Source organism: Eptesicus fuscus, chromosome 13 (genome assembly GCF_027574615.1).
Source record: "Eptesicus fuscus isolate TK198812 chromosome 13, DD_ASM_mEF_20220401, whole genome shotgun sequence".
In the NCBI taxonomy this organism is placed as follows: domain Eukaryota; kingdom Metazoa; phylum Chordata; class Mammalia; order Chiroptera; family Vespertilionidae; genus Eptesicus; species Eptesicus fuscus.
Genome location: NC_072485.1, coordinates 81,246,949 through 81,273,261, shown reverse-complemented (window position 1 = coordinate 81,273,261; position 26,313 = coordinate 81,246,949). Strand labels below are relative to the sequence as shown.

Genomic DNA, 26,313 nt, shown 5'->3' with positions numbered 1-26,313 from the left:
GGAGCACCATTTATTTTTTTTATATATATATATTTTAATAAAAGCTCTCATTTAGGGAATAGAGGTACTAAGCTAGCATAGACAGGTTATAGCACATGAAAAACTGCATGTGAAATTTAAAGCTAAAACTAAAGACATTTCTTACTTAGAGTAGTAACTTTCCCCCAAGGAAAAAGATTTAAAAAGCTTTGCTTTGCCCTGACCGGTTTGGCTCAGTGGATAGACCGTCGGCCTTCGGACTGAAGGGTCCCAGGTTCGATTCCGGTCAAGAGCATGTACCTTGGTTGCGGGCAAATCCCCTGTGAGGAGTGTGTAGGAGGCAGCTGATCGATGTTTCTCTCTCATCGATGTTTCTAACTCTCTATCCCTCTCCCTTCCTCTCTGTAAAAAATCAATTAAAAATATATTAAAAAAATAAAAATTAAAAGCTTTGCTTCCATGTTTCTGTGCATTTGTAGAAGTTAGAAAAATATGTACCATTTATTTAGCATTTGTTAAATGCTAGCAATAGGCTAAAAATATAGTCCCTACTTCCATAATAGCCTTTTTCTTTAATATATTTTATTAATTTTTTACAGAGAAGAAGGGAGAAAGATAGAGAGTTAGAAACATGGATCAGCTGCCTCCTGTACACTCCCCACTGGGGATGTGCCCGCAACCAAGGTACATGCCCTCGACCGGAATCGAACCCGGCACCCTTCAGTCCGCAGGCCGACGCTCTATCCACTGAGCCAAACTGGTCAGGGCATAATAGCCTTTCTTGTCTCTATTAGAAGAAGAGACTGAGGTTCAGCGTGGCTAAGTAATTTGGCCAAGGTCACTCAGTGAATACAAGTCAGAGCTGAGACGGAATGTTGGTCTTCATAGCCACACCCCTAACTGCTATTGTAGATCTGTCTTTGTAGAGTGTTTCCATGTGGTTGTAGTGCCCAAGGCCAGAGGATCTGGACTCACTTGGGGGCAGGATTATCCTAGTTGTTGGAAGAATGGTGGCCTAGTACAGCGGTCGGAAAACCGAGGCTCGCGAGCCACATGCTGCTCTTTGGCCCCTTGAGTGTGGTCGCGCATGTAGAGTGTGATTGAAACTTCGTGGCTCATGCGCAGAAGTCGGTTTTCAGCCAGGGCAAGTCTATTTTGAAGAAGTGGCTTTAGAAGAAGTGGGGGTGTCGGTCGCATGTGGCTCGCGAGCCGCGGTTTGCCGACCAGTGGCCCAGAAGGAGCAGCCCAGAAGCAGGAAGAGGGGCAGCTGAGATGGATGATCCTTGTGCAAAGGTTGCCCTCCAGGGGTTGGACCTGCTGGTCTTTGGAAGACAGGTGATGACAGACATCATCATAAGGGCTTCTCTCTACTATCTAGGCTGCAGAGAGTCGCTTCTTACAGCGGATTCTATTTTCCAAGATGGCCTCGACAAGATCTTTCCTTCCACAGACTCACCCTACAATGTGACGCTGATGCTCCTCCCATCAGGAAAGGTCTCTGACCCGAGTCTGGGAGGGACTGTCTCCTCCAGGGAGGTGTGACTTTCCAGGGGCTAGGTTATAAAAGAAGATACAACCCGCCCAGCGTGGCTCAGTGGTTGAGCGTCAACCTATGAGCCAGGAAGTCACGGTTTGATTCCCAGTCAGGGCACATGCCAGGGTTGCAGGCTTGACCCCCAGGAGGGGGCATGCAGGAGGCAGCTGATCAATGATTCTCTCATCATTTGATGTTTCTCTCTCTCTCCCTCTTCCTTACTCTCTGAAATCAATTGAAAAATATTTTTAAAGGGGGATACAGCTTCTGGCTGGTCCTCTTGGGATAATTGCTCCTAGAACCCTACCACAATGCTGTGAAGAAGCCCAGGCCACACAAACAGGCCACATGTATTTCAACCACAGCCACAGCCACTGTGTTAGGATTGTAGCCAATTTTCTTAATGCTGGTGCTGACTTCTCTCTTTTTTAAAAAATATTTTGAATTGATTTTGAGAGAGAGAGGGAGGGACAGGGAGAGAGAGAAACATCGATGTGAGAATGAAATATCCATCAGATGCCTCCTGCACGTCCCACCCCAGGGATTGAGCCTGAAACTCGGGCACATGCTCTGACAGGGAATCCAACCAGCAACCCTTTGGTGCAGGGATGATGTCCAACAACTGAGCCACCTCACCCAGGGCTAAGTGCTGACTTCTTTAACAATATCCTCCGATCTCTTTTGGCTGCAGGGCGGCTCAGTGGAATCCATGTTGTTAACACCAATAATCAGCTGTTTCACACCCTGTGTGTAAGCCAGAGGCCATGCTCACGGGTCTGTCCATTCTTGGAGATACCTGCTTCACATTCACCAACACCAGCAGCAACAATCAGGCCAGCACAGTCAGCTTGAGAAGTGCCCGTAATCATGTTTTTTAAAATATATATTTTATTGATTTTTTACAGAGAGGAAGAGAGAGGGACAGAGAGTTAGAAACATCGATGAGAGAGAAACATCGATCAGCTGCCTCCTGCACACCTCCTACTGGGTATGTGTGTGCAACCAAGGTACATGCCCTTGACCAGAATCGAACCTGGAACCTTTCAGTCCGCAGGCCGACGCTCTATCCATTGAGCCAAACTGGTTAGAGCTGTAATCACGTTTTTTTTTTTTTTTTAATATATTTTATTGATTTTTTACAGAGGGGAAGGGAGAGGGAGAGAGAGTTAGAAACATCGATGAGAGAGAAACATCGATCAGCTGCCTCCTGCACACTCCCCACTGGGGATGTGCCCACAACCAAGGTACATGCCCTTGACCGGAATCGAACCTGGGACCCTTGAGTCCACAGGCCAACGCTCTATCCACTGAGCCAAACCGGTCAGGGCCGTAATCACGTTTTTTGATATAAAGTGTCTGTGTCCTGGGGCATCAATGATGGTTACAAAATACTTGCTGGTCTCGAATTTCCACCAGGAGGCATCAATGGTGATACCGCGCTCACGTTCAGCTTTCAGTTTATCCAAGACCCGGGCATCCTTGAAGGAGCCCTTCCCATCTCAGCTGCCTCCTTCTCAAAATTTTCGATGGTTCTCTTGTGAACCCGACCACATTTGTAGGTCAGGTGCCCAGTAGTGGTGGACTTGCCGGAATCGATGGGTCCACTAATGACGATGTTGATATGAATCTGCCTTTCCCATTTTGCGTTTGATTTAGTGGCGGTTTTCACCACACACCTGTGTTCTGGAAGCAAAGCTGTTGGGAAAAAGGAGGTGATGAGTTTCAACTATTTATTACTAATGATTCTGGCTTCAATTACAGTGTGTTCCTTACACCTCCTGTACCCTCCCCCCAACCCCCCACATCCGAGCGATTGCCAGACACCAGCAGCTGGGTGTCCTACAATTGAACTCAATTCTGATACCATCTACCAGGAGTGCTAAATGGATGTCCTCTGTTAAAGCGTTTTACTCATGCCATCTTTCACTAATTAATTGATTAATTCCGTTTAAAATTCTTTATTCAAAAAAAGAAAAGAAAAAGGAAACAAAAGAAATTCTTTCTTGAGCATCTATTCTGGGCACTGAATTTAAGAGAGCCGCCGGTTGGGTCGCTTGGGGCGGGATGGGGCGGGGCTTCCCGGGTTTCCCCGCCCACCACAGCGAGGTCCAATCGGGTCTGCGGAGGCCCGGAAGCGGTATTGGGGCGGCTGCGTGTATTTCCGGTCGGGCCGGTGGAGCCGCTGCCCGGGGAGGTGTGGACGCGGCCGCTCTCCTAACGCCCCGGGGGAAGATGTTCTACCACGTGAGCGGGGCGCCGGGGGCGGGAGGGCAGGCTCCGGGGCAGCGCGGGCGGGACGCCGGGACCAGCGGCCGCTTCTCGCCCGCCTTCCCGCTGAGCCCTGCCGGGTCTCCATCCCGCTCTCCCCGCAGATCTCCTTGGAGCACGAGATCCTGCTGCACCCGCGCTACTTCGGCCCCAACCTGCTCAACACGGTGAAGCAGAAGCTCTTCACCGAGGTGGAGGGGACCTGCACCGGCAAGTGAGTGCCGCGCTCTCCGGGCCGCGTGCAGCCCTGTCCCCAGCTCCTCCTGCAAGGTCCTGCCACCGACTCTGGGGAGCCCTCTCACACACCCCTAGGCGCCCAGGCACTCAATGGCTTCCTGCCTCGGGTTCCCAGGGCGCCTTCTGCAAAGCTGGATCACAAGATTTTCCCGCCCTAGCCGGTTTGGCTCAGTGGACGGAGCGTTGGCCTGCGGACTGAAGGGTCCCAGGTTCGATTCTGGCCAAGGGCACATGCCTGGGTTGCGGGCTCAATCCCCAGTGGGGGGCGTGCAGGAGGCAGACAATCAATGATTCTCTCTCATCATTGATGTTTCTATCTCTCCTCCCTTCCTCTCAGAAATCAATAAAGAAATATAAATATATATATATATATAAAGACTTTCCTGTTCAGTTGAGGCTGGCCATGCAGCCACTCCGCCAGCATTCCTAAAGCCCCCTTGGGTGCCAGGTCCCGTGTTGGTCGCTGGGAACAATGACCTCAAAGTCAGAGGGAGGCCAGCCCTAGTGGAGCTCACACTCTCGTCACCTGCCCTCCGTCTGTGATTCTGCCGGTTTCCCTGCCCCCCATGCCCAGGACCTGACATGGCACATCTCTGGGCTGTGCACAGAGAGGACTCTCACATGTGTGCGTGAGCTGGGAGGAGCCTAGCACCGTGGCGTATTTGGGCCTCCATCATTAAAATAACCTGGGGCATTTTGAACACGCAGGTTCCTGAGCCTCACCCTATCACTACATACTCAACACTCAAGTCAGGGCCGGAAATCTGCATTTTAATGGGCTCCTCCCAGCGATTCTGAGGGTCTCTTGGCTCAAGGACTGCGGCCTTCTGGGACATTTTTTGTGAAATTATGAGAGCAGTGTTGGGCGTTACAGATACTCATCCGTGTCCTGTCCTTGGCCACTAAGCTCGGGCAGGGGTGCCATCTACTGCCCCTTTGTGCTGTCTCTGATTCTTGTTGCAGGTGGTTTTGGAGGCTCTTCCACACACAGTGCCTTTCTCTTTGTCATCCTCCTTGCAGGTATGGCTTTGTCATTGCTGTCACCACCATCGACAATATTGGTGCTGGTGTGATCCAGCCCGGCAGGGGCTTTGTCCTTTATCCGGTTAAGTACAAGGCCATTGTTTTCCGGCCCTTTAAAGGGGAAGTCGTGGATGCTGTAGTCACTCAGGTCAACAAGGTGAGACCACACACGGGGAGGAAGTGGGATGGTCCCTCAGAAGATGTAGGGTGGGTCCCAGCTCCACTTGCTAACCGTGCATCCTGGGCCACATCATTTCTTTGTGCTTCAGTTTGCTCACCTGTCAAAAGGTCCTGTCTCAGGGGCATGTCAGTCAGTGTTAATAGTCATGGTAGTAGCATCCACTGATGGAGGAGTTACCGTGAGCCAGGTAATGTGTAAAAGCCTTCCAGTGACTGACAGGTGGTGCTTTTATCCCTTTTTATAGAAGCTTAAGCTGAGAGAAACTAAGTCTAGTGGCCAAGGTCATGTGACCAACATGTGTTGAAATCCTGGACAGACATGTCCCAGGCCTCAGTTCTCACTACTACACAGTATTTGCTTACCTTACAACGAACGCTTGAAAAAAGAGAAATGAAAACGTTACAGTTTGGTGTGGTTTCAATACTTAGAGAATTTATTAGCAATCAGAGAAAGAGGAGAAGCTGAGAAGACTTGGACACAAGAAAAAGCAAGGGCCACTCATTTTCCTTCTAGGTTGGACTCTTCACAGAAATTGGACCCATGTCCTGCTTCATTTCCCGACATGTGAGTCTGGGCGCGCTGGGCGGGGCTGAGGAGAGACCCCATTCGTGACCACCTCCTGCAGCATCCATTAAAGTGCTCAGCCAGTCTCACTTTCCTTTCAGTCCATCCCGTCCGAGATGGAGTTTGATCCTAACTCCAACCCACCGTGTTACAAGACAATGGATGAGGTGAGTCGGTAGGAAGAAGTCAGAGACGGGAGGGCATGAGCCGCTCGGAGGGAGAGGATTGGCTGAGGGGGGAGGAGCGAGAGTCTGAGTGTTCTGGTCCCTCCTCCCAGGACATTGTGATTCAGCAGGACGATGAGATCCGCTTGAAGATTGTGGGGACCCGTGTGGATAAGAACGACATTGTGAGTCTCTTGTCTGCCTGCCTTCCCGTGCCAGGCAGCCAGGAGCTATTGGTCTCTTACCACCGAGACTCGCTGGGGGTCTCTGCTCTTCTGCCGAAGAGGGGAGGGTGGGCAGAACGTCCAGGGTTGGGGCTTAGAGGATGGGTCTGTGCTCGCTTAGGCTTCATTTCCTTTTCACCTTCCCTCCTGCAGTTTGCTATCGGCTCTTTGATGGATGATTACTTGGGTGAGTGTCCGATCATGCCTGCCCGGGTTGTTGCCCGGGGAAGGGGTGTGTGGGGACAGGGGTGGAGGTGGGATTTAATGCTTGAGGCACAGATGAAGGGAACCGTCTTGCTGTCTGCTGGCAGATCCAGGACCTGTGCCCTGGGATGGGAGGTGCAGGTACAGCTGCCCCAGGCTCGGGTCTAATCCACTGCCTTTCCTCTCCTAGGGCTTGTGAGCTGAACCCCGGCGCCTCCTGCCTTGTTGGACCCTTGTCTAGGGAGCGTGATGTCACACCGCCCATGTTGTCCAGAGGCCCAGTCTGGCTGCTGTGGGGGAGGCAAGGAAGGCTCCTCGTCCCAGAAGACATCCGGCTCTTCTTCCGGCTTCGCAGCCACTCCCAGATTCTGCCTGTGTTCTGACCCTGAATGGCCTTTGGTGCTATGGAAGTGTTAATCTTTGGTAAAACTGCTCCTGTTTAAGCTGCAGTTGCTGCTTGCCCCTCATTTCTTGGCCTGATGCTTCAACTAGCCTCCGCCACAGGGGATCCGACTAGTAACCCTTTCGCCAAAGTGTACAGCAGCCCTAATTGAAGGAGAGGTACTAAGGTTTTGTCTTTGGCTTCCAGCAAATGATATCGTTAGAGCCGCTCTGAATACTAGTCTAGTTTCCTAATACTTCCCCTTCCTCACCCTTAAAAATTACTAAGAGCGTCGCTGGGAGAGCACACAGCAAGGGAGGTGAACGAGAGGACCGTAAGCGCACAGACTGTGGGGTCCCCACACAGCCCCGCCCAGGATGCGTACAACAACAGAGGCCTTTACGTGCTGAGCAATCGCTGTACTAACCTGAACTGAAGGTGCAAAAGGGCTCATAACCTCCTCAGAGTAACACAAGAAGAATGCATGCAGTGACTGCAGAGTTAAACACACCCTCCTCTCCCTCACTCTGCAATACTATTGGTCCCCCTCACTCTGCAATACTATTGGTCCACTTCACTCTGCAATACTATTGGTCCACTTCACTCTGCAATACTATTGGTCCACCTCACTCTGCAATACTATTGGTCCACCTCACTCTGCAATACTGTTGGTCCACCTCACTCTGCAATACTGTTGGTCCACCTCACTCTGCAATACTATTGGTCTACCCTGGAGTGCCCTTCCCCAGCCTGGCTGCTTCCTGCCTATTAATCTAGCAAATCTCAGTAGTTCTTCCTGACGCCCTCGGGAAGCAGAGCTGTGCAGCAGAAAGCTTGGTGTTTGAGTTGCTGCACTGGTTTCAGCCCTCGCTCGTGACTACGTTTCCTCATTGTGAAACGGGCATACCACCCTCTTTGGATGGTTGCTGCTGCAGGTCCCGGAGTAATGTTTCTTTAAACGTTGTTTCGTTCAACTTTTCTTTATAACATTGGTAAGATTCCTTAGCAACTTAACTTTTTTTAAAAATATATTTTTAAAATTTTATTTTTAATACATTTTATTGATTTCAGAGTGGAAGGGAGAGGGAGAGAGAGAGAAACGTCAGTGATGACAATCATTGATCAGCTGCCTCCTGCATGCCCACTACTGGGGATCCAGCCTGCAACCCCGGCATGTGCTCTGACCAAGAATAGAACCGTGACCTCCTGGTTCACAGGTCCACACTCAACCACTGAGCCACACCGGCCGGGCTGCAACTTACCTCTTGTGTCAATTAGTCTCATAAACTTGGTTTCTGTATATGTCATTTTTTAAAATTTATTTTTTATTTTATTTTTTTGCTTTATTTTTCCTTATCCTCCTATTATCCCTCCAATCCCCCCCCCCCACTCATGCCCTCACCCCCTGTTGTCTGTGTCCATTGGTTAGGCTTATATGCATGCATAAAAGCCCTTTGATCTCCCCTTCTTATATGTCATTTTGTTTAAAGTTGCGGAACTTAGCAGCATCCAGTGAGGAATTCCTGTATATGCGAGTGGCTGGCATAGCGCCTGGCCCATGAGAGGCATTCAGCTTAATCGTAATTACTGCACAATGCAGTGGCTGTCCTCTGAGGTGACTGGCTCCCAGGGGATATTTGGCAATGGACACTTTTGGATGTTGCAAGTGGGGGGGGCGTTCCTGCCTTCTAGTAGGTAGAGGCCAAGGATGAGGCTAAACATCCTACAGGGTAAATAGTACAGCCCCCACAGCAGTTACTTAGCCTCAAATATCAGTGTGCCAAGGTCCAGAAACCCCGATCGGAAGCATCCAGAATAAGGCCTGGAACATGGTGAGGATGTGGTTCTGTTCCCCTTGCCTTCCCAACTCCTGGACTGCTAGACGCGGTTCCATTCAGGCCTCTGTGGTGGGTCAGAAACATTATTTTGCTATTGTCTCCCTTTTCATTTTTTAATTATGTAAAGTTTCAGTTATCTTATTGAGGTCATTGTAGATTCACGTGCATCCCTGTCTTTTCTGTATCTCCAGCTCTCAGCACTGCACCAGCTTTTCCAAGTTTGTTAAACCAGGAAAGTTACTGTGCTGGATCTGTGGCCACGCTTCCTATAATTATTGCCTTGCCTGGCCTTTGTCCCCACTTAGGTTGGGGGCAAATGAGTCCCAGACAGCTTGGTTGGTTTCCCAACATCCCACAGGTCCCTGGGCCTTCCTCTGTTGATTGTCTCTTGCCTCCAAGGTTGCCAATGACTGTCCAGTCCAGTGTCTTAGCAAGATCTGCCAGTGGCCCAGATTCTGCTGAGCTGATCTCAGACTCAGGACCTGTCCTTCCCTTCCCGCACAGGTGGGCAGACACTCCAGTGTCCAAGCGCAATACTGAAACTGTTCCCAATGCCGATGCCATCCATTCTGAATGTGGCTAGAGGAAACTCGGGGGAGTCGCAGTCCCCTTAGGCGGTGTTGCCATAGCAACACCACTCATCCACCTGGCTCTCCCAGCTCTAGTCTCAGAAGATCTTTTCTAGAGGCAGCAGCTCCTACCCCGAGAGGGAGGAAGAGTGAGGCTGTTACGTCCATGCTCGCTCCCCGGCAGAAAGCTCCATTCTATAATCGCTCATGCAAACTGCCCCTTGGATAAACATAAAGGAATGAATCTGCTGTCTGCCTCATGATGTGTGAGTGAAAGAAAGTTCAACCACCAACTCTGCAAAGTGCTTTCACAAACATCTCAATCTACAGTAACTCTGAGGTGGGTATTATTACCCATTTTGTAGATGGGGGAATGTGGCTAGGTAATTCGCCCAAAAGCAGTGTTCGAATTTGAACCCAGGTTGGTCTGACTCCAAATACCACTTTTTAGTCAATAAGCCCACTTGCCTCTCAATTGAGAATTGCCCAACTTTGAGGAAACGTGTGCGTGTAACCGGGTCAAGGAAGTCTGCGAGGTAGGTGAGGGTTTGTATTTGGCTTATAGGACGGGAACGGGGAAGATACGAGGTAGGGTGCCCGGATGAGCAGAGCGCTGGGGTTTGCAACTTGCACGTGGGTTTGGCCCAGTCAGAAGACCTTTCTGGCTGCAAAGAGGACCTACCGGGAGCCTTATCCATTCTTTTGGGAAGGGTAAGTGGCAGGTGACGGAGAGGGAAGCCGAGCTGCACTAAGAGGGCGAGAAAACGAAGCCAGCCTAAAGTTTGCTGCAGTCGCATAAGTGCAAGTGCTCGGAAATTCAGGAGCAGACAAGACCAAGGGCCTGGGGACGCTTTCCTAGAAAGCATGGCTATTAAAAAAATACACCAAATCATACCGACCGCGCAACCTCCCAAGAGCTGTCGCTTTAAGAAGCGCGATTCTTTAACGTCACGTGGCCCCGGCGCCTGGGGCTTTCACAGCCCCTTCCCAGTGACCAATCGCGTGGCTGGAAGCCTCCTGGAGGGCGGGAACTTCGCCAGGTGCTCGCGGATTGGCTGTGCTCGCGGAGTGCGGGGCCTGGGCGCTGAGAGAGGGAATCAGCGTGGGCGGGTGAGCAGGGTCGCCCCCGCCGCCGCCGCCGCCGCCTCGGGAGCCACCTTCGCCTGCCGGGGCCCTCAGGTGAGCAAGCCCTCGCAGACCCAGGTTCTCCCCGCCCGGCTGCGGGCTGCGCACTCGGACCCGCCTAGAGCCCCCCCCCGGCCCGCCCCCTTCGCTGACCACGTGACCCGAGTTCGGTAACCCTTGACCTCCTGCCTCGCACCCACCACCTCTGGATCTGGGATGCGTGCAGCTGGGTGGGATGATGCGCAGCGCGGCGGCCGGTAGCGGTCAGTTCCCACGCCTCCCTCCCCGTCTGGCTAGTGGCTGCGGATGCCGAGGGGAGGCTGAGGAGCGGGAGATCTTGGTCCGAGACCGGACTTTGTGGGTCTGAATGGGGGCGCATAATAGGGACACTCCCTCCGCGCCTCACGGGGCTGGACCTCATGCTCCCACTTTACAGATGGGGAAACAGAAACCCAACGATCATCTACCGGCGGGGCTCCAACGCCAGGTCTGAGCGCTGGGAACAATCCCTTGTTCCTAGCGCTGCGGATTCGGAACAAGGGTTTGGGTCCCTGCTACCTCCTGGGTGTTCCCTGGATGATCTGGGACAAGTCATGTGACATCTTACCTCTCTGAGCGGTGACTTCCTGGGCTGTGAAGTAGACACAGTACTTACAGAACCCATGAGGTGGAGGTATAAGCCTATAAGCACTTAGCTCAGTGCCTCAGGCATAGCATGTGCTTAGAAAAATAGCCGTTCTCCGTCTTTTTCAGCAAGTGTTTACTGAGGGCGTATTATGTGCTGACACTGCTGGACGCTGGGGATGCAAAGGTGAGCAAACGGGCACGACCCTTGCTGGCACGGAGCTTACAATCTAGTGGGGAGGTAGGTGCTAATCAGAAAGTGACACAAATGTGTCCTTACAAATTGTAGTAACTGCCTGGAAGGCAAAGTGCTGGGACATTTGAGTTGAGATCTGAAGAACGAGGCATTCACTAGGCAAAGGGATTGGGGGTGGAGAAGGCGAAGGAGAGCGTGGTAAGTAGAGGAAACAATACATGGTCGTCCTCAAATCCGGTGCTTTTGAGGAAATGAAAAGAGGCCGCGGGCAGGAACGCAGAACACAAGAGAGCGTGGGAAGAGGCGTAGCAGAGGCAGGTGCACATGCTGGGCCGTGGAGCCACAAATAACAGGTGTATTCATTCCAAAGGCAATGGGACCCATTGGGAGAAAGGCTGCGGGGAGGCCGGGTAGGGTGCCCATTGGATTGAGGGACCTGGAGGTCACCCAGTGAGCCCTGCCAGAGGAGCAGTGGGGCAGTGCCTGGGTGGGTCACCAGGGACTCCGCCTTGCTTCCCGAGGGGCTGGGGCCGCACTTTGGCCCATGGGGACCTGCCTTCTAATTGTGTCGTGTGTTGGTGGTGCCAGTCACAGCTGCGGTTTTTTGTTGGGCCACATTCTGCCATATCCTGTGAATGGAAGAGCAGGTTCCTACTCTTAGGCCTCACAGCCAACCTGGGGAAGACGAGACACATGGACAAAAAAACACACAACAGTTGTTAAAAGCCTGACAGCCCAGATGGCACATGGGGCAGGAAGACCTCCAAGGAGAGACTGGAAGCCTCAGCAGAGAGGAGGGTGTGGGGGCTTTGGAGTAGAGAGGGCGGCAGAGAGTGGTGGGCACAGGGAGGCTGCCAGACGCCAGGCCCGACTTACTGGGAGGAGGGATCCTCTTGAACAGCTGGGGGGCTTTGGGACCGAACACAGAATGTCACGCTGGGGCGTGTGGGCTGACCTTTTATAAGCAGCGGGGAAGAACTGGAGAGTTTTGAGCAGGGGAGTGACCCATAAAGTAGTGTTGTCATTAAGGTTTGGTAGATGGTGGTTGTGGCAGGAATCAGAAGGAAGAAGGATGAAGATTTTGTTTATAACGAGCCATGGTGATGCCTTCCGTTTGGGTAGTGCCCTGGTCCCTGGCATTCTTTCTTTTAAAAAAAATATATTTGTATTGATTTCAGAGAGGAAGGGAGAGGGAGAGGGAGAGAGAGAAACATCAATGATGAGAGAGATCATGGATCGACTGCCTCCTGCACACCCCCCACTGGGGATCTAGCCCAAAACTCAGGCATGTGCCCTTGACTGGAATCGAACCCAGGACCCTGAAGTCTGCAGGCCGATGCTCTCTCCACTGAGCCAAACCGGCTAGGGCATGGTTCCTGGCTTTCTTATACATCATCTCATTCTATTCTCATAGCAGCCCTGTGAGTTGGGGGTGGGGTGGGGTGGGGTGGGGATTATTACCTTGATTTACAATTGAGAACACCAGTGCTCAGACTGATGAAGGTCTCGGTCCCATTCACCCAGGAAGTGGTAGGGCTGGGCTGGGAGCCAGTTCCCTGGATCCCAAGGCCAGGCAGTTCTCCGGCGGCACTGCTGTCTGCCCTCGGGCCCAGCTCAGGTCTGTTGCTCTGGGACAGAGTTCCTCTCCTGGACGCTGGCTCAGAGCCTCTGTGGCTGCTCGGGTGGGGAGTCTGGAGCAGGAGCTGCAAGACCCAGGGGAGAGGCCTGGAGGCAGGCTCCCGGTGCTCAGGGGGACGGGTGGCTTTTCAAACCTCCCCTCCCCCTCCCAGCTCCGCCGGGGCCATGTCAGAGCGAGAAGAGCGGCGGTTTGTGGAGATCCCTCGGGAGTCCGTGCGCCTCATGGCAGAGAGCACGGGCCTGGAGCTGAGCGACGAGGTGGCGGCGCTGCTCGCAGAGGATGTGTGCTACCGCCTCCGAGAGGCCACCCAGGTTCGCACCCCACTCCCCACCCCAGCTCTCCTTGGCTACCCCCTCTCCCCCCCACAGGGGTTTATTCACCAGACGTATGGGGCACCTGCCCTGTGCTTTGAGGGCGTCCTGCCCTTCCCAGGGAGCCCCTTCTAACCACCCGGGCTTCGGGCACACGGAGCAGTTGCTGGGCATCTTCTCAGGTGCTCCTCGCCGCAGCCCGCTGGGCAGCCCCGGCAGGTTCCTGCTCACAGTCTGCGTGGGAGAAACCAAGGCCCAGGGGGACCGTGACTGTGGGTGTTGTCTGCGTGAGCGCAGAGCTGGGCTCCAGGCTTTCTGATCGCCGGCCTGGCATCCTTCTGCCTCTCTGCACCCCAGGCCCCGCCCCCTGCTCCCCGTCCCCTGATTCTGGCCCTCCCCTCCCAGAATAGCTCTCAATTCATGAAACACACCAAACGGCGGAAGCTGACCGTGGAAGACTTCAACCGGGCCCTCCGGTGGAGCAGCGTGCAGGTGAGTGGCAGGTGCAGGTGAGTGGCAGGTGCAGGTGAGTGGCAGGTGCAGGTGAGTGGCAGGTGGCAGCGGGCTCGGCTGGCATGAGCCCATGAGCCCACCTCTGTGCCACGCTCCGGGCTGGAAGCGCAGTGAGACGTGAAGCCCCAATGCGCCCCGAGGAAAGCTCACAACTGCAGGACGGGCTGGGCCAGGCCCCGAGGCCTCTGGGTTCGGAGAAGGAGAGCGGCCCGGGGCCCGGGGTCAGGGAAGGCTCTGGGAAGAGGGGGACTGGAGCTGGGCCTTCAGGAGGTGGAGTAGACTGGGCTGGGAGGAGCCTGGGGCAGCGTGGGTGCGCAGTCCTGCTAGTTGTTCTGGGCCAGGGGGCCGGGGGCGGGGGTCTTGGGTAGAAGACGGTCGTGTTTGCACAGTTGGGCGAGTGTGAGGAGGAGGACCAGTGGCGGGGGTGGGACGCCGAGCCCCTGTGGGTGTGGGAGGAGGAACCATGTCTACATCTTGACCCAGTGAGCACTGGGCCCTTCAGCTAAGCTTCCAGTGATGGGCCTAAAGCCCCAGGCCCCCGTGGGGCTCCCCCCCCCCCTTTCTCAGGATTTCTGGACTTTCCACGGGTGAGGCTGCCTGCTCGGCGGGAGCCTCCTCCCGGAGTCAGCCTGCTGTCCGCTCTGGCAGGCCGTGTGTGGGTACGGAGCCCAGGAGGCGCTGCCCCTGCGCCCCGCCAGGGAGGGTGAGCTCTACTTCCCTGAGGACCGGGAGGTGAACCTGGTGGAGCTGGCCCTGGCCACCAACATCCCCAAAGGCTGTGCCGAGACGGCCGTGAGAGGTGAGTGCGGGTCCTTCGTGGAGGGGGGACGAGGGCGAGGCTGTCAGAGGAGTGGTGCTGGGCTGGCGGCTGGATGGAGCACAGCTTGGCGGGGGGTGCGACGAGGGCCAAGCCCGGCTGAGCCCGCTCTGCTCTGGTTCCAGTTCACGTCTCCTACCTGGACGGCAGAGGGAACCTGGCGCCCCAAGGCTCGGGTAAGGCGCGCTGTGGGGAGCGGCCCCTGGTTGACCCTCCGCCCGGAGGAGCTGCGGGTGGTGCCGCTACACCCGAGACTTCAGCTGACGAATGTTTATCGACACCTTGTTCTGAGTGGCGCTGGTGTCTGCCCGCGGGCTCAGGGCTGGAGATGGGGGCTCAGACCTGCACCCAGCCAGGGTGCTGCGTGTTGGGTGCTAGCACGGAAGTCTGGGCAGCACGCTGGGTCCCTGAGGGGTGTGCCTCACCTCCAGGGTCTGCTGAGCAGAGCTGGGGCTCCAGGGCTGAGCTCCTGCCTGGCAGCGGGTGGGGGGGAGGCAGCGTGCAGAGCACAGAGGAGCGGAGAGCGTGCAGGGTCAGGCTGCTGAGCGGGGCAGGCGGCTCTGTGGTCTGGGGTTCCTGTCTGAGCAGGCTCCTGGGGGTGGGGGTGGGGATGGTGGTTGTGGGGGTGCAGGCGAGGGAGGCCGAGCGGGCCAGGCTCTCCACCCTGCCCACCTCCTGCCCACCGTCTCGCAGTGCCCAGCGCGGTGTCTTCCCTGACCGATGACCTGCTCAAGTACTACCAGCAAGTGACGCGCGCTGTGCTAGGGGACGACCCGCAGCTGATGAAGGTAGTGCGTGGGCCCCCGTTTGGGCACTAAGTCCAGCTTCCGAATTCTCGTGAGATCCTTTCAGATGCCCACTTCCACTTCCTGTCCTCTGCACACTGACGGGCTGCCGTGTGTGTGTGTGTGTGTGTGTGTGTGTGTGTGTGTGTGTGAGCTGTTCCCGGGGGTGCCGCTCTGAGCCCCGGCCTCCTCCCGTGCCGACGCCCCTCCTGCGCCAGGAGGAGCCCTGATCCTTAGGGGATGGGCTGCTCAGCAGGGCCCTGTGGAGCCTCCCCACACCTCAGTCCCAGAGCCCACTCTTGGGGTGTCTGTTGCAGGACCTGGGGCTAAGTGGGGCATCCACACTGCAACTTGCATTTGCCTGGACCTGAGATCGGGGTGGGGTGGGGGTGGGGTGAGCGGTGGGGCGCAGAGGAAGTGGAGGGAGCCAGGCCTGCTCTGCGACCCCCCCAGGCTTCAGGCAGCCCCTGCTGCTGCCTTGGGCTCTGGGGCTCCGCAGGCCGCTGGGCAGTGCCCCGAGTCCCTGTCCAGAGTCGGAGGGCGGCTCGTTTGGCGGCCGCTCCACCACGTGGCCTCTGCTGTAGGGGGTTCCGTCCTCCACATCCTCACGTCTCTGGCCGCTGTTGTTTTTCCCTGGAAATGAGGACTGTTGCTCCCTTCCATTCCTGCCTCCCAAGCTTGGCTCCTGTCCCCCAGGCACAGGGCGGGGCCGGCTGCGGGCCTGGGAGCTGACTCCCTCCCCACGGGCCTGACGGCCGCTTTCCCAGAGCCGAAGCTTTGGGACTTTATCCAGAGCGGTTTGGAGGGCACAGGTGGGGGGGTGCCGGGCTAAGAAGATGTTCTTCGTTTGCTTTAATGTGTTTTTTCTGCTTGTGAAAGTAATGCCAGCAGGTGTTTACTGTAGAAGTGCTGGGACAGACAGACACAGTAGGAAGTGAAAGTCTCCTGTTGAACCGCCACCTTTTTTCTATGTACACACGGTGGTTAGTATGAACCAACGGGCTCTCTCAGAACATCTGGTTTTATTTTTTTTTATTTTTTATTTTTTTTTTAAAATATATTTTATTGATTTTTTACAGAGAGGAAGTGAGAGGGATAGAGAGTTAGAAACATCGATGAGAGAGAAACATCGATCAGCTGCCTCTTGCACACCCCCTACTGGAGATGTGCCCGCAACCAAGGTACATGCCCTTGACCGGAATCGAACCTGGGACCCTTGAGTCCGCAGGCCGACGCTCTATCCACTGAGCCAAACCGGTTTCGGCAGAACATCTGGTTTTAGAACAACTGCTTTTCTCAGTTAGAAATGTGTTGGAAGAAGATCTGACTTTGGGTGGTGGGCACACAATGCAGTGTATCATAGATGATGGTTCTTAAAATCTATATAATTTCATTAGTCAATGTCACCCCAATAAATTTAACTTAAAAAAGTGAAATGAAGCTGTAGCCAGTTTGGCAGACGGAAAGGTCCCAGGTTCGATTCCGGTCAAGGGCACCTGCCCTGGTTGCAGGCTCGCTCCCCAGTACGGGGTGTGCAGGAGGCAGCCAATCAAGAATTCTCTCTCATCATGGATGTCTCTCTCTCTCGCTCTCCCTTCCACTCTGAAATCAATAAAATATATTAAAAAAAGAAAAACGTTGGTTCTGCCTGGGGCTGGTGGATCCAGTGAGGCTGCCCTGCCTTTTCAGGTTGCTCTCCAGGACCTGCAGACCAACTCCAAGATCGCGGCGCTGCTGCCCTACTTTGTGTACGTGGTCAGTGGGGTGAGTGACCAGGCGCGGCAGGGAGAGCGCTTGGTGGGCGGTGACCCAGCAGCATGCCGGGCTCGTGGGAGGTGCCGTCAGCGTGCAGGCTGCCGCGCCCCCTCGTGTGCCCCTGAGCGGTCGTCGTCCGCCAACAGGTGAAATCTGTCAGCCACGATTTGGAGCAGCTGCACCGGCTCTTGCAAGTGGCGCGCAGCCTGGTTCGGAACCCGCACCTCTGCCTGGGGCCCTATGTCCGCTCTCTGGTTGGCAGTGTCCTCTACTGCGTCCTGGAGCCCCTGGCTGCCTCCATCAACCCCCTGAACGACCACTGGACCCTGCGGGACGGGGCCGCCCTCCTCCTCAGCCACATCTTCTGGTAGCCAGTGGGCCTCGAGCTGAAGAAAGGGTGGGACGGCCGCGGCGCTGAGTGGGGTGGGGGAGGAGACGGGGTTACATTCTGCCTGGGAGGCCGTGTGTTGAGAGGTGGGGAGCCTCTTCCCTTGGAGCTTCCTACTCGGTGCGCCGTGTGCACCGGGATGCGGCAAGTGGATGACAAACATACCGAGGACTTGGTCACCCCCGGCCCCTCGTTCGCTGCCCCCAGTGCCATGCAGGTGCCATTGTCTCCCGTGCTGTGACCTGAATCGTGTTGGGCAGGCGCTGCCCCAGCCCCTCTGACTGCGTGCTGCTCCCACAGGACTCACGGGGACCTTGTCAGTGGCCTCTATCAGCAGATCCTGCTGTCCCTGCAGAAGGTCTTGGCAGACCCTGTGCGGCCTCTCTGCTCTCACTACGGGGCTGTGGTGGGGCTGCACGCCCTTGGCTGGAAGGTGAGCACCTGGCCTCTCTCGGAGCCTTAGGAGCTGCCATTTGTAATTAGGAAAATGGTATTCGTGTGTCTTTGATCATAAAAGTGGTGCATGCTTGCTGCTGCTGTGCACTGAGTTCTTGCCTTAGGCCAGGCTCAGGGCTGGCCTTTTATTATTTTTTTATGCTTATGGCCAAGTGTATTAGATACTTCTATTTTTTTTCTACTTATATTTTTTGGGGTAAGTTTTTTGTGTTTTTGAAAAATATATTTTTAATGATTTATTATTTCTTTAAGAGAGGAAGGGAGAGGGAGGGAGGGAGGGAGGGACACAGTGATGAGAGTGAACTACTGGGGATCAACCCACAAATTGGCATGTGCCCTGACTGAGAATCAAACCCGCGGCCTTTCCATGTACAGGACGGACACCCCAACCAAGCAAGCAACACAGGCCAGTGCTTATTTATTTTCTTTATTTAAAAAAAAAAAATGTATTTTTTATTGATTTCAGAGAGGAAGGGAGAGGGAGAGAGAGAAACATCAATGATGAGAGAGAATCATCAATCAGCTGCCTCCTGCACATCCTACACTGAGGATCGAGCCTGCAACCTGGGCATGTGCCCGTGACTGGAATCGAACCTGGGATCCTTCAGTCTGCAGGCCGACGCTCAACCACTGAGCCAAACCAGACAGGACTACTTATTTCTTTTTTATTGAATTTACTAGTGGCCTGGTGCACTGATTCATGCTCATTGAAAGGAAATTAATTAGAAGAAATCTCTATATATAAAAAGCTAAAATGCTAAGTGTCTGACTGGCTGGGTAATGATGTCACGTAGCAATGCCCAGCTTCCTCTCCCTAGCGATGACTAGCCTCCTTGGAGTTTCTTCAGCTCAGGAACAGGACTTGCTTTATAGCCACGTGGAAACATTTTACACTGTAACCAAATGTCTGTGAAGCGTTTTCCTGTGCCTCATCTCATTTGATCTTGACAGAAGTCCTGGAGTAGGTACATAGGAGTTTCAGTGGAATCCTATTTTCTTTTTTTTAATATGTTTATTGACTTTTTACAGAGAGGAAGGGAGAGGAATAGAGAGAAACATCGATGAGAGAGAAACATGGATCAGCTGCCTCTTGCACACCCCCAACTGGGGATGTGTCTGCAACCAAGGCACATGCTCTTGACCGGAATCAAACCTGGGACCCTTCAGTTCGCAGGCTGACGCTCTATCCACTGAGCCAAACTGGCCAGGGCTACTGCATTTTTAAAAATATATATATTTTATTGATTTTTTTTACAGAGAGGAAGGGAGTGGGATAGAGAGTTAGAAACATCGACGAGAGAGAAACATCGATCAGCTGCCTCCTGCACACTCCCTACTGGGGATGTGCCCGCAACCAAGGCACATGCCCTTGACCAGAATCGAACCTGGGACCCTTGAGCACGCAGGCCGACGCTCTATCCACTGAGCCAAACTGGTCAGGGCTGGAATCCTATTTTCTTTTCATTAGCTGGAAAACGGAGATTTAGAAAGTTTAGAAACTTGACCGACTGAAAAGAAGTAAGAAATGGTGGGCCTTGAAAATGACTTCAGGTTTTCTCACTGCACAGAATATAGTCAAACACTGCTGCAGTTACATATTTTACCCTTTATTCTCCCTGCGTGATCTACAATAATAATCTGCTTCATGTTGATATTTACAGCTATGTTGCTGACAATTACCTGAAAGAGAAGTTGGGGTGCTTCAGTGGGCTGGAAAAAGTTTAGCTACATCAGAAAGCAAGTCTAATTAAGCAAGTTTATTCTCTGTATATAAAAGGCTAAGTTGACTTGCACATGTGCGATACATATAAAGCTCTCGCTGGCGCCAATCACATGCATGTGTTTCCATCTGTCATTGTTGATCATGAATTTGGTTGACACTTCTATTATAGAGAAAGGGCAAATAGCGATATTAAAATATTTCTTATAATCTCCTTTCAGTGTGCACGAATTTGTGCACTGGGCCACTAGTATTTTAATATCACTATTCACCCTTTCTTTATAATAGAAGTGTCAACCGAATTCACGATAGACAGTGACAGATCGAAACACACGTGCAATTGGCGCCAGTGAGAGCTTTATATGTATGGCACATATGCGAGTCAATGTTTATTTTTAAACTGCCAGTGAGGGTCATATGTACCGGCCGGTCAGTCACTTAGCCTTTTATATATATAGATTGGGGTGACATTGGTTCACTGATCTTCTGTATATAAATGTCTTATCCTTTCAAAAGTCCTGCATGGCAGCCCAGCTGGTGTGGTTCAGTGGTTAAACACTGACCTATAAACCAAGAAGTCACAGTTGGAAAGAGAGAAACACCTGGACCTGCTTTTTTTTTTTTGGACCTGCGTGCTTTTGCTTTTACTCTGAACTTCACTGTGGTCCCCCCAGCTTCTTCCTTTGCCAACATGCAAGTTCTTTTCCTTCCTTCCCTGCCAGCCGGCAGATGGGAGGCAGGTGCAGCCTTTCTAGTCAGTGGTTCTTTTCTTTAGAAGGCAGTGGGTTTTTCTCTTGCATTTCTGTCTTCAATTTCAACTCCAATTTCTCAGTCTCGGACACATTGGGTTTGTCAGATGTGGTTGCAGAGCTAGGGGAGTGAGGTGTGAGGAGTCTGATCTGCTCAGAGTCCCCGTGGGGCAGTGTGGCGGGGGGGGGGGGAGGGGGGTGGAGACTGAGAGTTTCTTAGTGAATGATTTGTACATTTCTGGGATGTACTCAATTTGGTCATGGCATATAGTCTTTAAAAAGATCCAAAACTGAATTAGAATGTAGTGAGTTTTCTGTATACTGGTGAGTTTGCTAACATTTTAAAGGATTTCCTTATATTCATGATGAAATCAGCTGTGTTCTCTCATGTGCTGTCCTTGTGCGGCTTTAGGGTCGGGTTTGTTTTGACTTTACAGAACGAGGTGGGGGAGTATTCCGTTTTTATATCTGGTTTAATAAGATTGAGATGCTCTTTTTCTTGAATGTCTGTAGACTTTGTCAAATTTGGCATGGAGTTTTGTCGTTAGATTTTTTAATTACTGCGATACAAAAGTATTTAAGCTTTCATAGATCTTGAGTCTGCAGCAAGTCATATTTTTCTAGGAGCTTGTCGGTTCTGTCAGTATTTTCAGATCCTCAGGCCGTGGGTGACTCAGCAAACCTCCTCTGAAGTCTTCGTTGCTTTCCCCAATTTGACTTCAGGATTTACAATTCTACAAGGAAGCGTCCGGGACTTGGACTTGTTTCTGTGGTTTGAGCTGAGCCCCAGTTCACTGCAGGCGAGGACAGTGTATAGGGAAGCAGTTGGCAACCTAATGTCCCTGCTCTTAGCCCGGGGCCTCACTTACACCCTCTTAGCCCTCACGTCAGTGACAGGCACATGTCAGTGATGGCGGATCGCTTTATAGTGTGTCTTCGTACCCAGTCTTAGTTTCCAGGGCTCAGTGAGGCTGGTGCAGACAGTAGGTTCCAAATAAATGCTGGCTGAGTGTGCCCAGCAGGGGAGTTGGGCGGGTGGAGGCCTGTGCAGTCAGGGATAAAAGGAGGTCTCACCGGAAAGGTGTCTGAGGCGATAGAGGCCCTCCCTGCCTCCCTCTCCTCCAGGCCGTGGAGCGCGTCCTGTACCCGCACCTGTCCACCTACTGGACCAACCTGCAGGCGGTGCTGGACGACTACTCCGTCTCCAACGCGCAGGTGAAAGCCGATGGGCACAAAGTCTACGGAGCCATTCTGGTGAGTGCCGGCCCCCCACGCGTGAGCGGCGGGCTTCCTCCATCCCCCATCCTCCATCCTCCCGCTCCCGCACGGCCTGTCCTCTCCCCAGGTGGCCGTGGAGCGGCTGCTGAAGATGAAGGCCCAGGCGGCGGAGCCCCACCGGAGCGGGCCTGGCGGCCGGGGGTGCCGGCGCCCCGACGACCTGCCCTGGGACAGCCTCCTCCTGCAGGAGTGCCCTTCGGGGGGCGGCGCGGAGCCCGGCTTCGGGTCTGGCCTCCCGATGCCGCCGGGCGGCGCGGGGCCGGCGGAGCCTTCCCCTCCGGTGACGCTGGCGGCCATCTACCGGGAGCTGTACGCCTTCTTCGGGGACAGCCTGGCCACCCGCTTCGGCACCGGACAGCCCTCGCCCACCACCCCGCGGCCGCCCGGGGACAAGAAGGAGCCGGCGGCGGCCCCGGACTCGGTGCGGAAGATGCCGCAGCTGACGGCCAGCGCCGTGGTCAGCCCGCAGGGCGACGAGAGCCCCCGGGGCGGCGGGCCCCCCGCGGCCTCCGCGCCCGCCGCCCCCGACAGCCGGCCGCTGCCGCGCGTGCACCGGGCGCGGGGGGCGCCCCGGCAGCAGGGCCCGGGCGCCGGCCCCCGCGACGTCTTCCAGAAGAGCCGTTTCGCCCCGCGCGGCGCCCCCCACTTCCGGTTCATCATCGCGGGGCGGCAGGCGGGGCGGCGCTGCCGCGGGCGCCGCTTCCAGACCGCCTTCCCCGCGCCCTGCGGGCCCGGGCCCGCCTCCCGCTACGTGCAGAAGCTGCCCATGATCGGCCGCACCGGCCGCCCGGCCCGCCGCTGGGCGCTGTCCGACTACTCGCTGTACCTGCCGCTCTAGGCGGCGCCGCCGCCGCAATAAACCCGCCCGCCCCGCAGAGGCTCCGCTCGTGGTCGCGCCGGATGAGGCGGGGCTTGGGCGGTTGTGCGGCGGCCCCGCTTCCTGGGCGCCGCGGAGCCATGGCGCTGCCCTGCCTGCAGCGCGTCGAGCTCGTGCTGTTCGCCGCCGCCTTCCTGTGCGGGGCCCTGGCGGCCGCGACGCTGACCCGGACCCAGGTGCGGCGGCGGGAGGGGCGGGGCGGGGCGGGCCGCTCTGACCCGGGACCGCGGCTCTGCGTGGGGCCCGGCGCCGGTCCGCCGCCGCGGAGGATCGGCCCTGAGCGCGCTCGGCGACTCCTCCAGGTCGGGTTTCCGTCCTTCTCCCGTCGGAGGGACCGCCTGCGGGCGTGTCCTCAGCGCCAGGCACGGCCCGGCCCGGCCCGGCCCGGCCTGGCCCGGCGGCCCCGGCCCCTTCCCCCGGTTTGGGGGCCAGTCGGCGGGGCCCTGGCGTCCGCACCGGAGACGCTGTGCTGAGCTGTGCCTGGAGCCGCAGGGAGTGGGGAGGCGACCGGGGGGCACGTGACTGCACGTGCAGTGAGGGTGGTGCCTGGCAGCGATGGGGGGCCACGGAGAGCAGCCAGCGCTGTACCGGGTCTCCCCGGCAGGAGGTCTCGCTAGGGAACAGGCCCCTGTCACCCCGTGAAGCAGGCACTGGGGTCAGGTCAGCGAACCCCGGGAGGCCAGGCTTGCGGGGGAGCGAGCTCAGTGTCTTCTGACCACCGCCTGCTGCCGGGACACTGCTGTGAGCGCCCCAGCAGGCTGAGGGGAGACTGGATCCTCCCGCCGCCTTCCTGTTCTGACAGTTCACACTCAGATCCCAAATCCCTCCCGGGCCCCCTCCCGCTCTTAGCTAGTTAGTGAGAGGCCCCGAAAGGAGCGGACGGTGCCCAGAGCTGCCGGGTGTGGCCTGCACCCCAGCGCCTGCCCCGAGCCTGCGATCAGGACGGCGGCTTCTCTCCGCAGGGCTCCTTCGGTGGCCGCTGCCCCCTGTACGGCGTGGCGGCCTTGAACCGCTCCTCCCTGGCCTTAGCCAGAGGCTCAGCCCCCTCCCTCTGCTACTTTGTGGCCGGGGCCTCCGGCCTCCTGGCCCTCTACTGTCTCCTGCTTCTGCTCTTCTGGGTCTACAGCAGCTGCATCGAGGACTCCCAAAGGTGACTGCCCCCCTCCGAGGGCCAGGGCTGAGGCGGGGGGAGTCCCACCCCAGCCACAAGGCAGTTCTCTCCCTCCTCGTAGAGGCCGGATAGGGCTCCGCATCGCACTGGCCATCTCGGCTGTAGCCATCTTCCTGGTCTTGGTGTCGGCCTGTGTCCTTCGGTTTGGCACCAGTTCTCTCTGCAACTCCATCACCTCTCAGAACAAGACAATTAGGTAATGGGAGATGGGGGAGCCTGGCCCCATGGGGCTGACCCCTCTGCAGAGGGTATCCTGCCTACTCCCCGTTTTATTCCAGTCAGTTATTCTCATCCCAAAGGGCACTCAGGCACAAGAGTATTTGTGATATCACCCCCCACCCCCTTTCTCACAACTGTCTTTTTGACCTCACAGCTGCTCTGAAGCCCAGAAAATCCCATGGACACCCCCTGGAACCGCTCTGCATTTTTACTCCAACCTACACAATGCTGAAGTGAGCATTGGGATAGGGAGGCCCAGGGATACGCAGATGCGTCGAAGCACCTGTGTAGTTTTAAGGGTGCCCACCCATGAGGCTGAGGAGAGCTGAAGGGCTAGTCAGCCCACAGCAAGCAGTTAAGAGTGGTGTGTGGGCGGAACTGGATTGAGGGGACCCCGCTCCTCACACCTGTTCCTGTCTCCCACAGAATTCTTCTTGGGTCAATCTGGTATTGTGGTGTGTGGTCCTGGTGCTCCAGGTCATGCAGTTGAAGTCGGAAGCCACCCCATACCGGCTTCTGGAGAGGGGGGACCCTGAATGGAGCTCTGAAACAGATGTCCTAGTTGGGCCACGCCTTTCCCATCCCTGAAGGCAGCAGAGTGCTTCCTGCAGCCAGTGGCTCCCTGCCCAAGTGCCTCAATCTTCCCGCCCTGTTCATGCTGAGAACCTGTTCCCTCGAAGAGGGAACCATGAAGACAGGCCCCCTCCATCTCTCTTCTTACAGCTGTTTTGTACCAGAATATTATATGACTTCCTTCCTTCATCTTGGTACTGAGTCCTTAGTATGAAAGCACTGCAGGCAGATGGGGAGGGTGGGGGAGAGGAAAGGCTAAACTGATAGAGTCCATTCAGGGGTCTGCCCTCGGAATGACCGCTTTTTTTTGCCGTTAGGTAATCTTGGGCCCCCTCCCCTTGTGTTACTCTGGTTGTCACCTCAGCCCTGGGGTTCAGTTGTGTGCTTTTTTAATTATCACCTGAGGATTTGTGTTTGATTTTAGAGAAAGGGCAAGGGAGAGAAACATCAATGAGAGAGAGAAATATCAGTTGCCTCCCATATACACCCCAACCAGGGATGGAACCCACACCTGGGCATGTGCTCTGACTAGAATCGAACCCAAGATTTTTCTTTTTTTTTTTTAAATGTCTTTATTAATTTGATTTCAGAGAGGGAGAGAGAAAAACATCAATGATGAGAATCATTGACTGGCTGCCTCCTGCACAATCTGGAATCGAGCCTGCAACCCGGACATATGCCCTGATGGGGAATTGAACTGTGACCTCCTGGTTCATAGGTTGATGCTTAACCACTGAGCCACCACTGTGCCCAAGATCTTTCCATGTACTGGGACAATGCTTCAACTGAGCTAGGGCCTAAAGGCTCAGCTTTTATTCCCCTCTTGGAGGTGGTTTTTCACAAGCTGCGGTAGGCACCCACAGTGTTGTCAAAGAGTTTTGTGTTAGGAAAATAGCCAGCTTTGTCCAAGAGGAAGTAGAAGCGTCGGCCTTTGACCTTTAGAGGCAACATGGCAGGGACTTCACCCCGGTGGGCCATGCAGGATACTTGGCTCAAGGGAACAGTGAGCTGAGCACCCAAGCCGAAGGGGGCGTGAGTGGTGAGGGTCACCTGCTTCCCTCCAGCCTGCAGTGTCACTGACCGCACAGAGCGGAGGGAGAAGAGAAGTCCAGCGGCAAGGACCAGGGTACCTGCAGGGAAGAGCAGATTGGGGTGAAGGGTTTCCCGGAGAGCTAAGCAGCAGCCCTGGTGCCCTCTGAATAAAAGGCATGACTGTGACGACAGGGACATGTATAGACCCCAGATCCTTGGCTTACTCCTTCCTCCCCACGTTACTTAACAGATGCCCACTGCCATGTAATGAGAAAACAGGGCCAGGGTCGAAGTAACTTGCCCAAGATCGCACAGTAAGTGGCTGACCTCGGCCTAGGCCTGTCTGTCCCAGGGCTTGGTGCTCCGACTTCCAACTCGTGTCCCTCACTTCTCCTGCCCCCCCCCCCCCCGCCCCCTGCTCATCATGGAGGGTCGGGCCCAGCTCCTTGGTGGGGAGTCAGCCCACGCCTTACCGATGGCGCCGCAGCCCACGGCCAGGCCGTAGCGCCAGAGCGCGGAGCGCACGTCCAAGCGGCCGGGGTCTGGGATCTCCGCATCCGGAGGCCGCGCCGGGACCGGGGGTCGGGCCAAGGCTGCCACGGCCAGGGAGGCCCAGAAGACGCCCTGGCCGGCGCAGAAGAGCCCCAGGACGGTGAAGAAGCGGCCCCGTTCGTGCTCGAAGAGCAGCACATCCCGCGGCGGGGCCCACTCGTGCAGGGTTCGGCGCGCGGGGAAGTCCCGCACCGCCACAAGCAGCCGCACCAGCCACCGCCGCCCTGGTGCCGCCATGGAAGCGCAGCCAGCTTCCGGGGCGGGACTTCCTGTCGGCAGGGCCCACCTCCAGCCTCTTCATTGGCTCCCAGAGGCAGGCGGCCTCCGTCCCAGCCCGCTTCCCCCTCTAACCACAGACCAGGCAAA

The 26,313-nt window shown here is 55.4% G+C and overlaps 4 protein-coding genes across 6 annotated transcripts; 3 read left to right on the top strand and 1 right to left on the bottom strand.

Moving 5' to 3' along the window:
* Positions 1-3,660: 3,660 nt before the first annotated feature.
* On the top strand, positions 3,661-6,827 carry POLR2G (RNA polymerase II subunit G). The gene is made up of 8 exons (XM_008160730.3): positions 3,661-3,757; positions 3,886-3,995; positions 5,039-5,198; positions 5,736-5,786; positions 5,888-5,953; positions 6,064-6,135; positions 6,328-6,361; positions 6,569-6,827. The coding sequence occupies exons 1-8, from the start codon at positions 3,746-3,748 to the stop codon at positions 6,580-6,582; spliced, it is 519 nt and encodes a 172-aa protein (XP_008158952.1). The 5' UTR covers positions 3,661-3,745; the 3' UTR covers positions 6,583-6,827.
* Positions 6,828-10,204: 3,377 nt separating this feature from the next.
* On the top strand, positions 10,205-22,398 carry TAF6L (TATA-box binding protein associated factor 6 like). 3 transcript variants are annotated; one of them, XM_028137919.2, is made up of 12 exons: positions 10,205-10,346; positions 11,046-11,103; positions 12,903-13,062; positions 13,468-13,554; positions 14,224-14,374; positions 14,518-14,568; positions 15,086-15,180; positions 16,867-16,941; positions 17,079-17,299; positions 17,621-17,753; positions 21,371-21,499; positions 21,591-22,398. In XM_028137919.2, exons 2-12 carry the CDS (start codon positions 11,096-11,098, stop codon positions 22,359-22,361), a joined length of 1,881 nt encoding a protein of 626 aa, XP_027993720.2. In that variant the 5' UTR covers positions 10,205-10,346; positions 11,046-11,095; the 3' UTR covers positions 22,362-22,398. The 3 variants fall into 3 exon arrangements, with proteins under 3 accessions (XP_027993720.2, XP_054581711.1, XP_054581712.1); XM_054725736.1 differs by lacking the exon at positions 10,205-10,346 and adding an exon at positions 10,506-10,555; XM_054725737.1 differs by lacking the exons at positions 10,205-10,346; positions 11,046-11,103 and having other exon boundaries at positions 12,951-13,062; positions 13,473-13,554.
* On the top strand, positions 22,309-24,551 carry TMEM179B (transmembrane protein 179B). The gene is made up of 5 exons (XM_054725741.1): positions 22,309-22,576; positions 23,363-23,550; positions 23,633-23,767; positions 23,945-24,023; positions 24,217-24,551. The coding sequence occupies exons 1-5, from the start codon at positions 22,424-22,426 to the stop codon at positions 24,376-24,378; spliced, it is 717 nt and encodes a 238-aa protein (XP_054581716.1). The 5' UTR covers positions 22,309-22,423; the 3' UTR covers positions 24,379-24,551.
* A 370-nt stretch (positions 24,552-24,921) lies between these two features.
* Positions 24,922-26,271, bottom strand: TMEM223 (transmembrane protein 223). The gene is made up of 2 exons (XM_008160754.3): positions 25,869-26,271; positions 24,922-25,493 (listed from the first exon to the last, which is right to left on the bottom strand). The coding sequence occupies exons 1-2, from the start codon at positions 26,182-26,184 to the stop codon at positions 25,201-25,203; spliced, it is 609 nt and encodes a 202-aa protein (XP_008158976.2). The 5' UTR covers positions 26,185-26,271; the 3' UTR covers positions 24,922-25,200.
* Between the last annotated feature and the right edge of the window lie 42 nt (positions 26,272-26,313).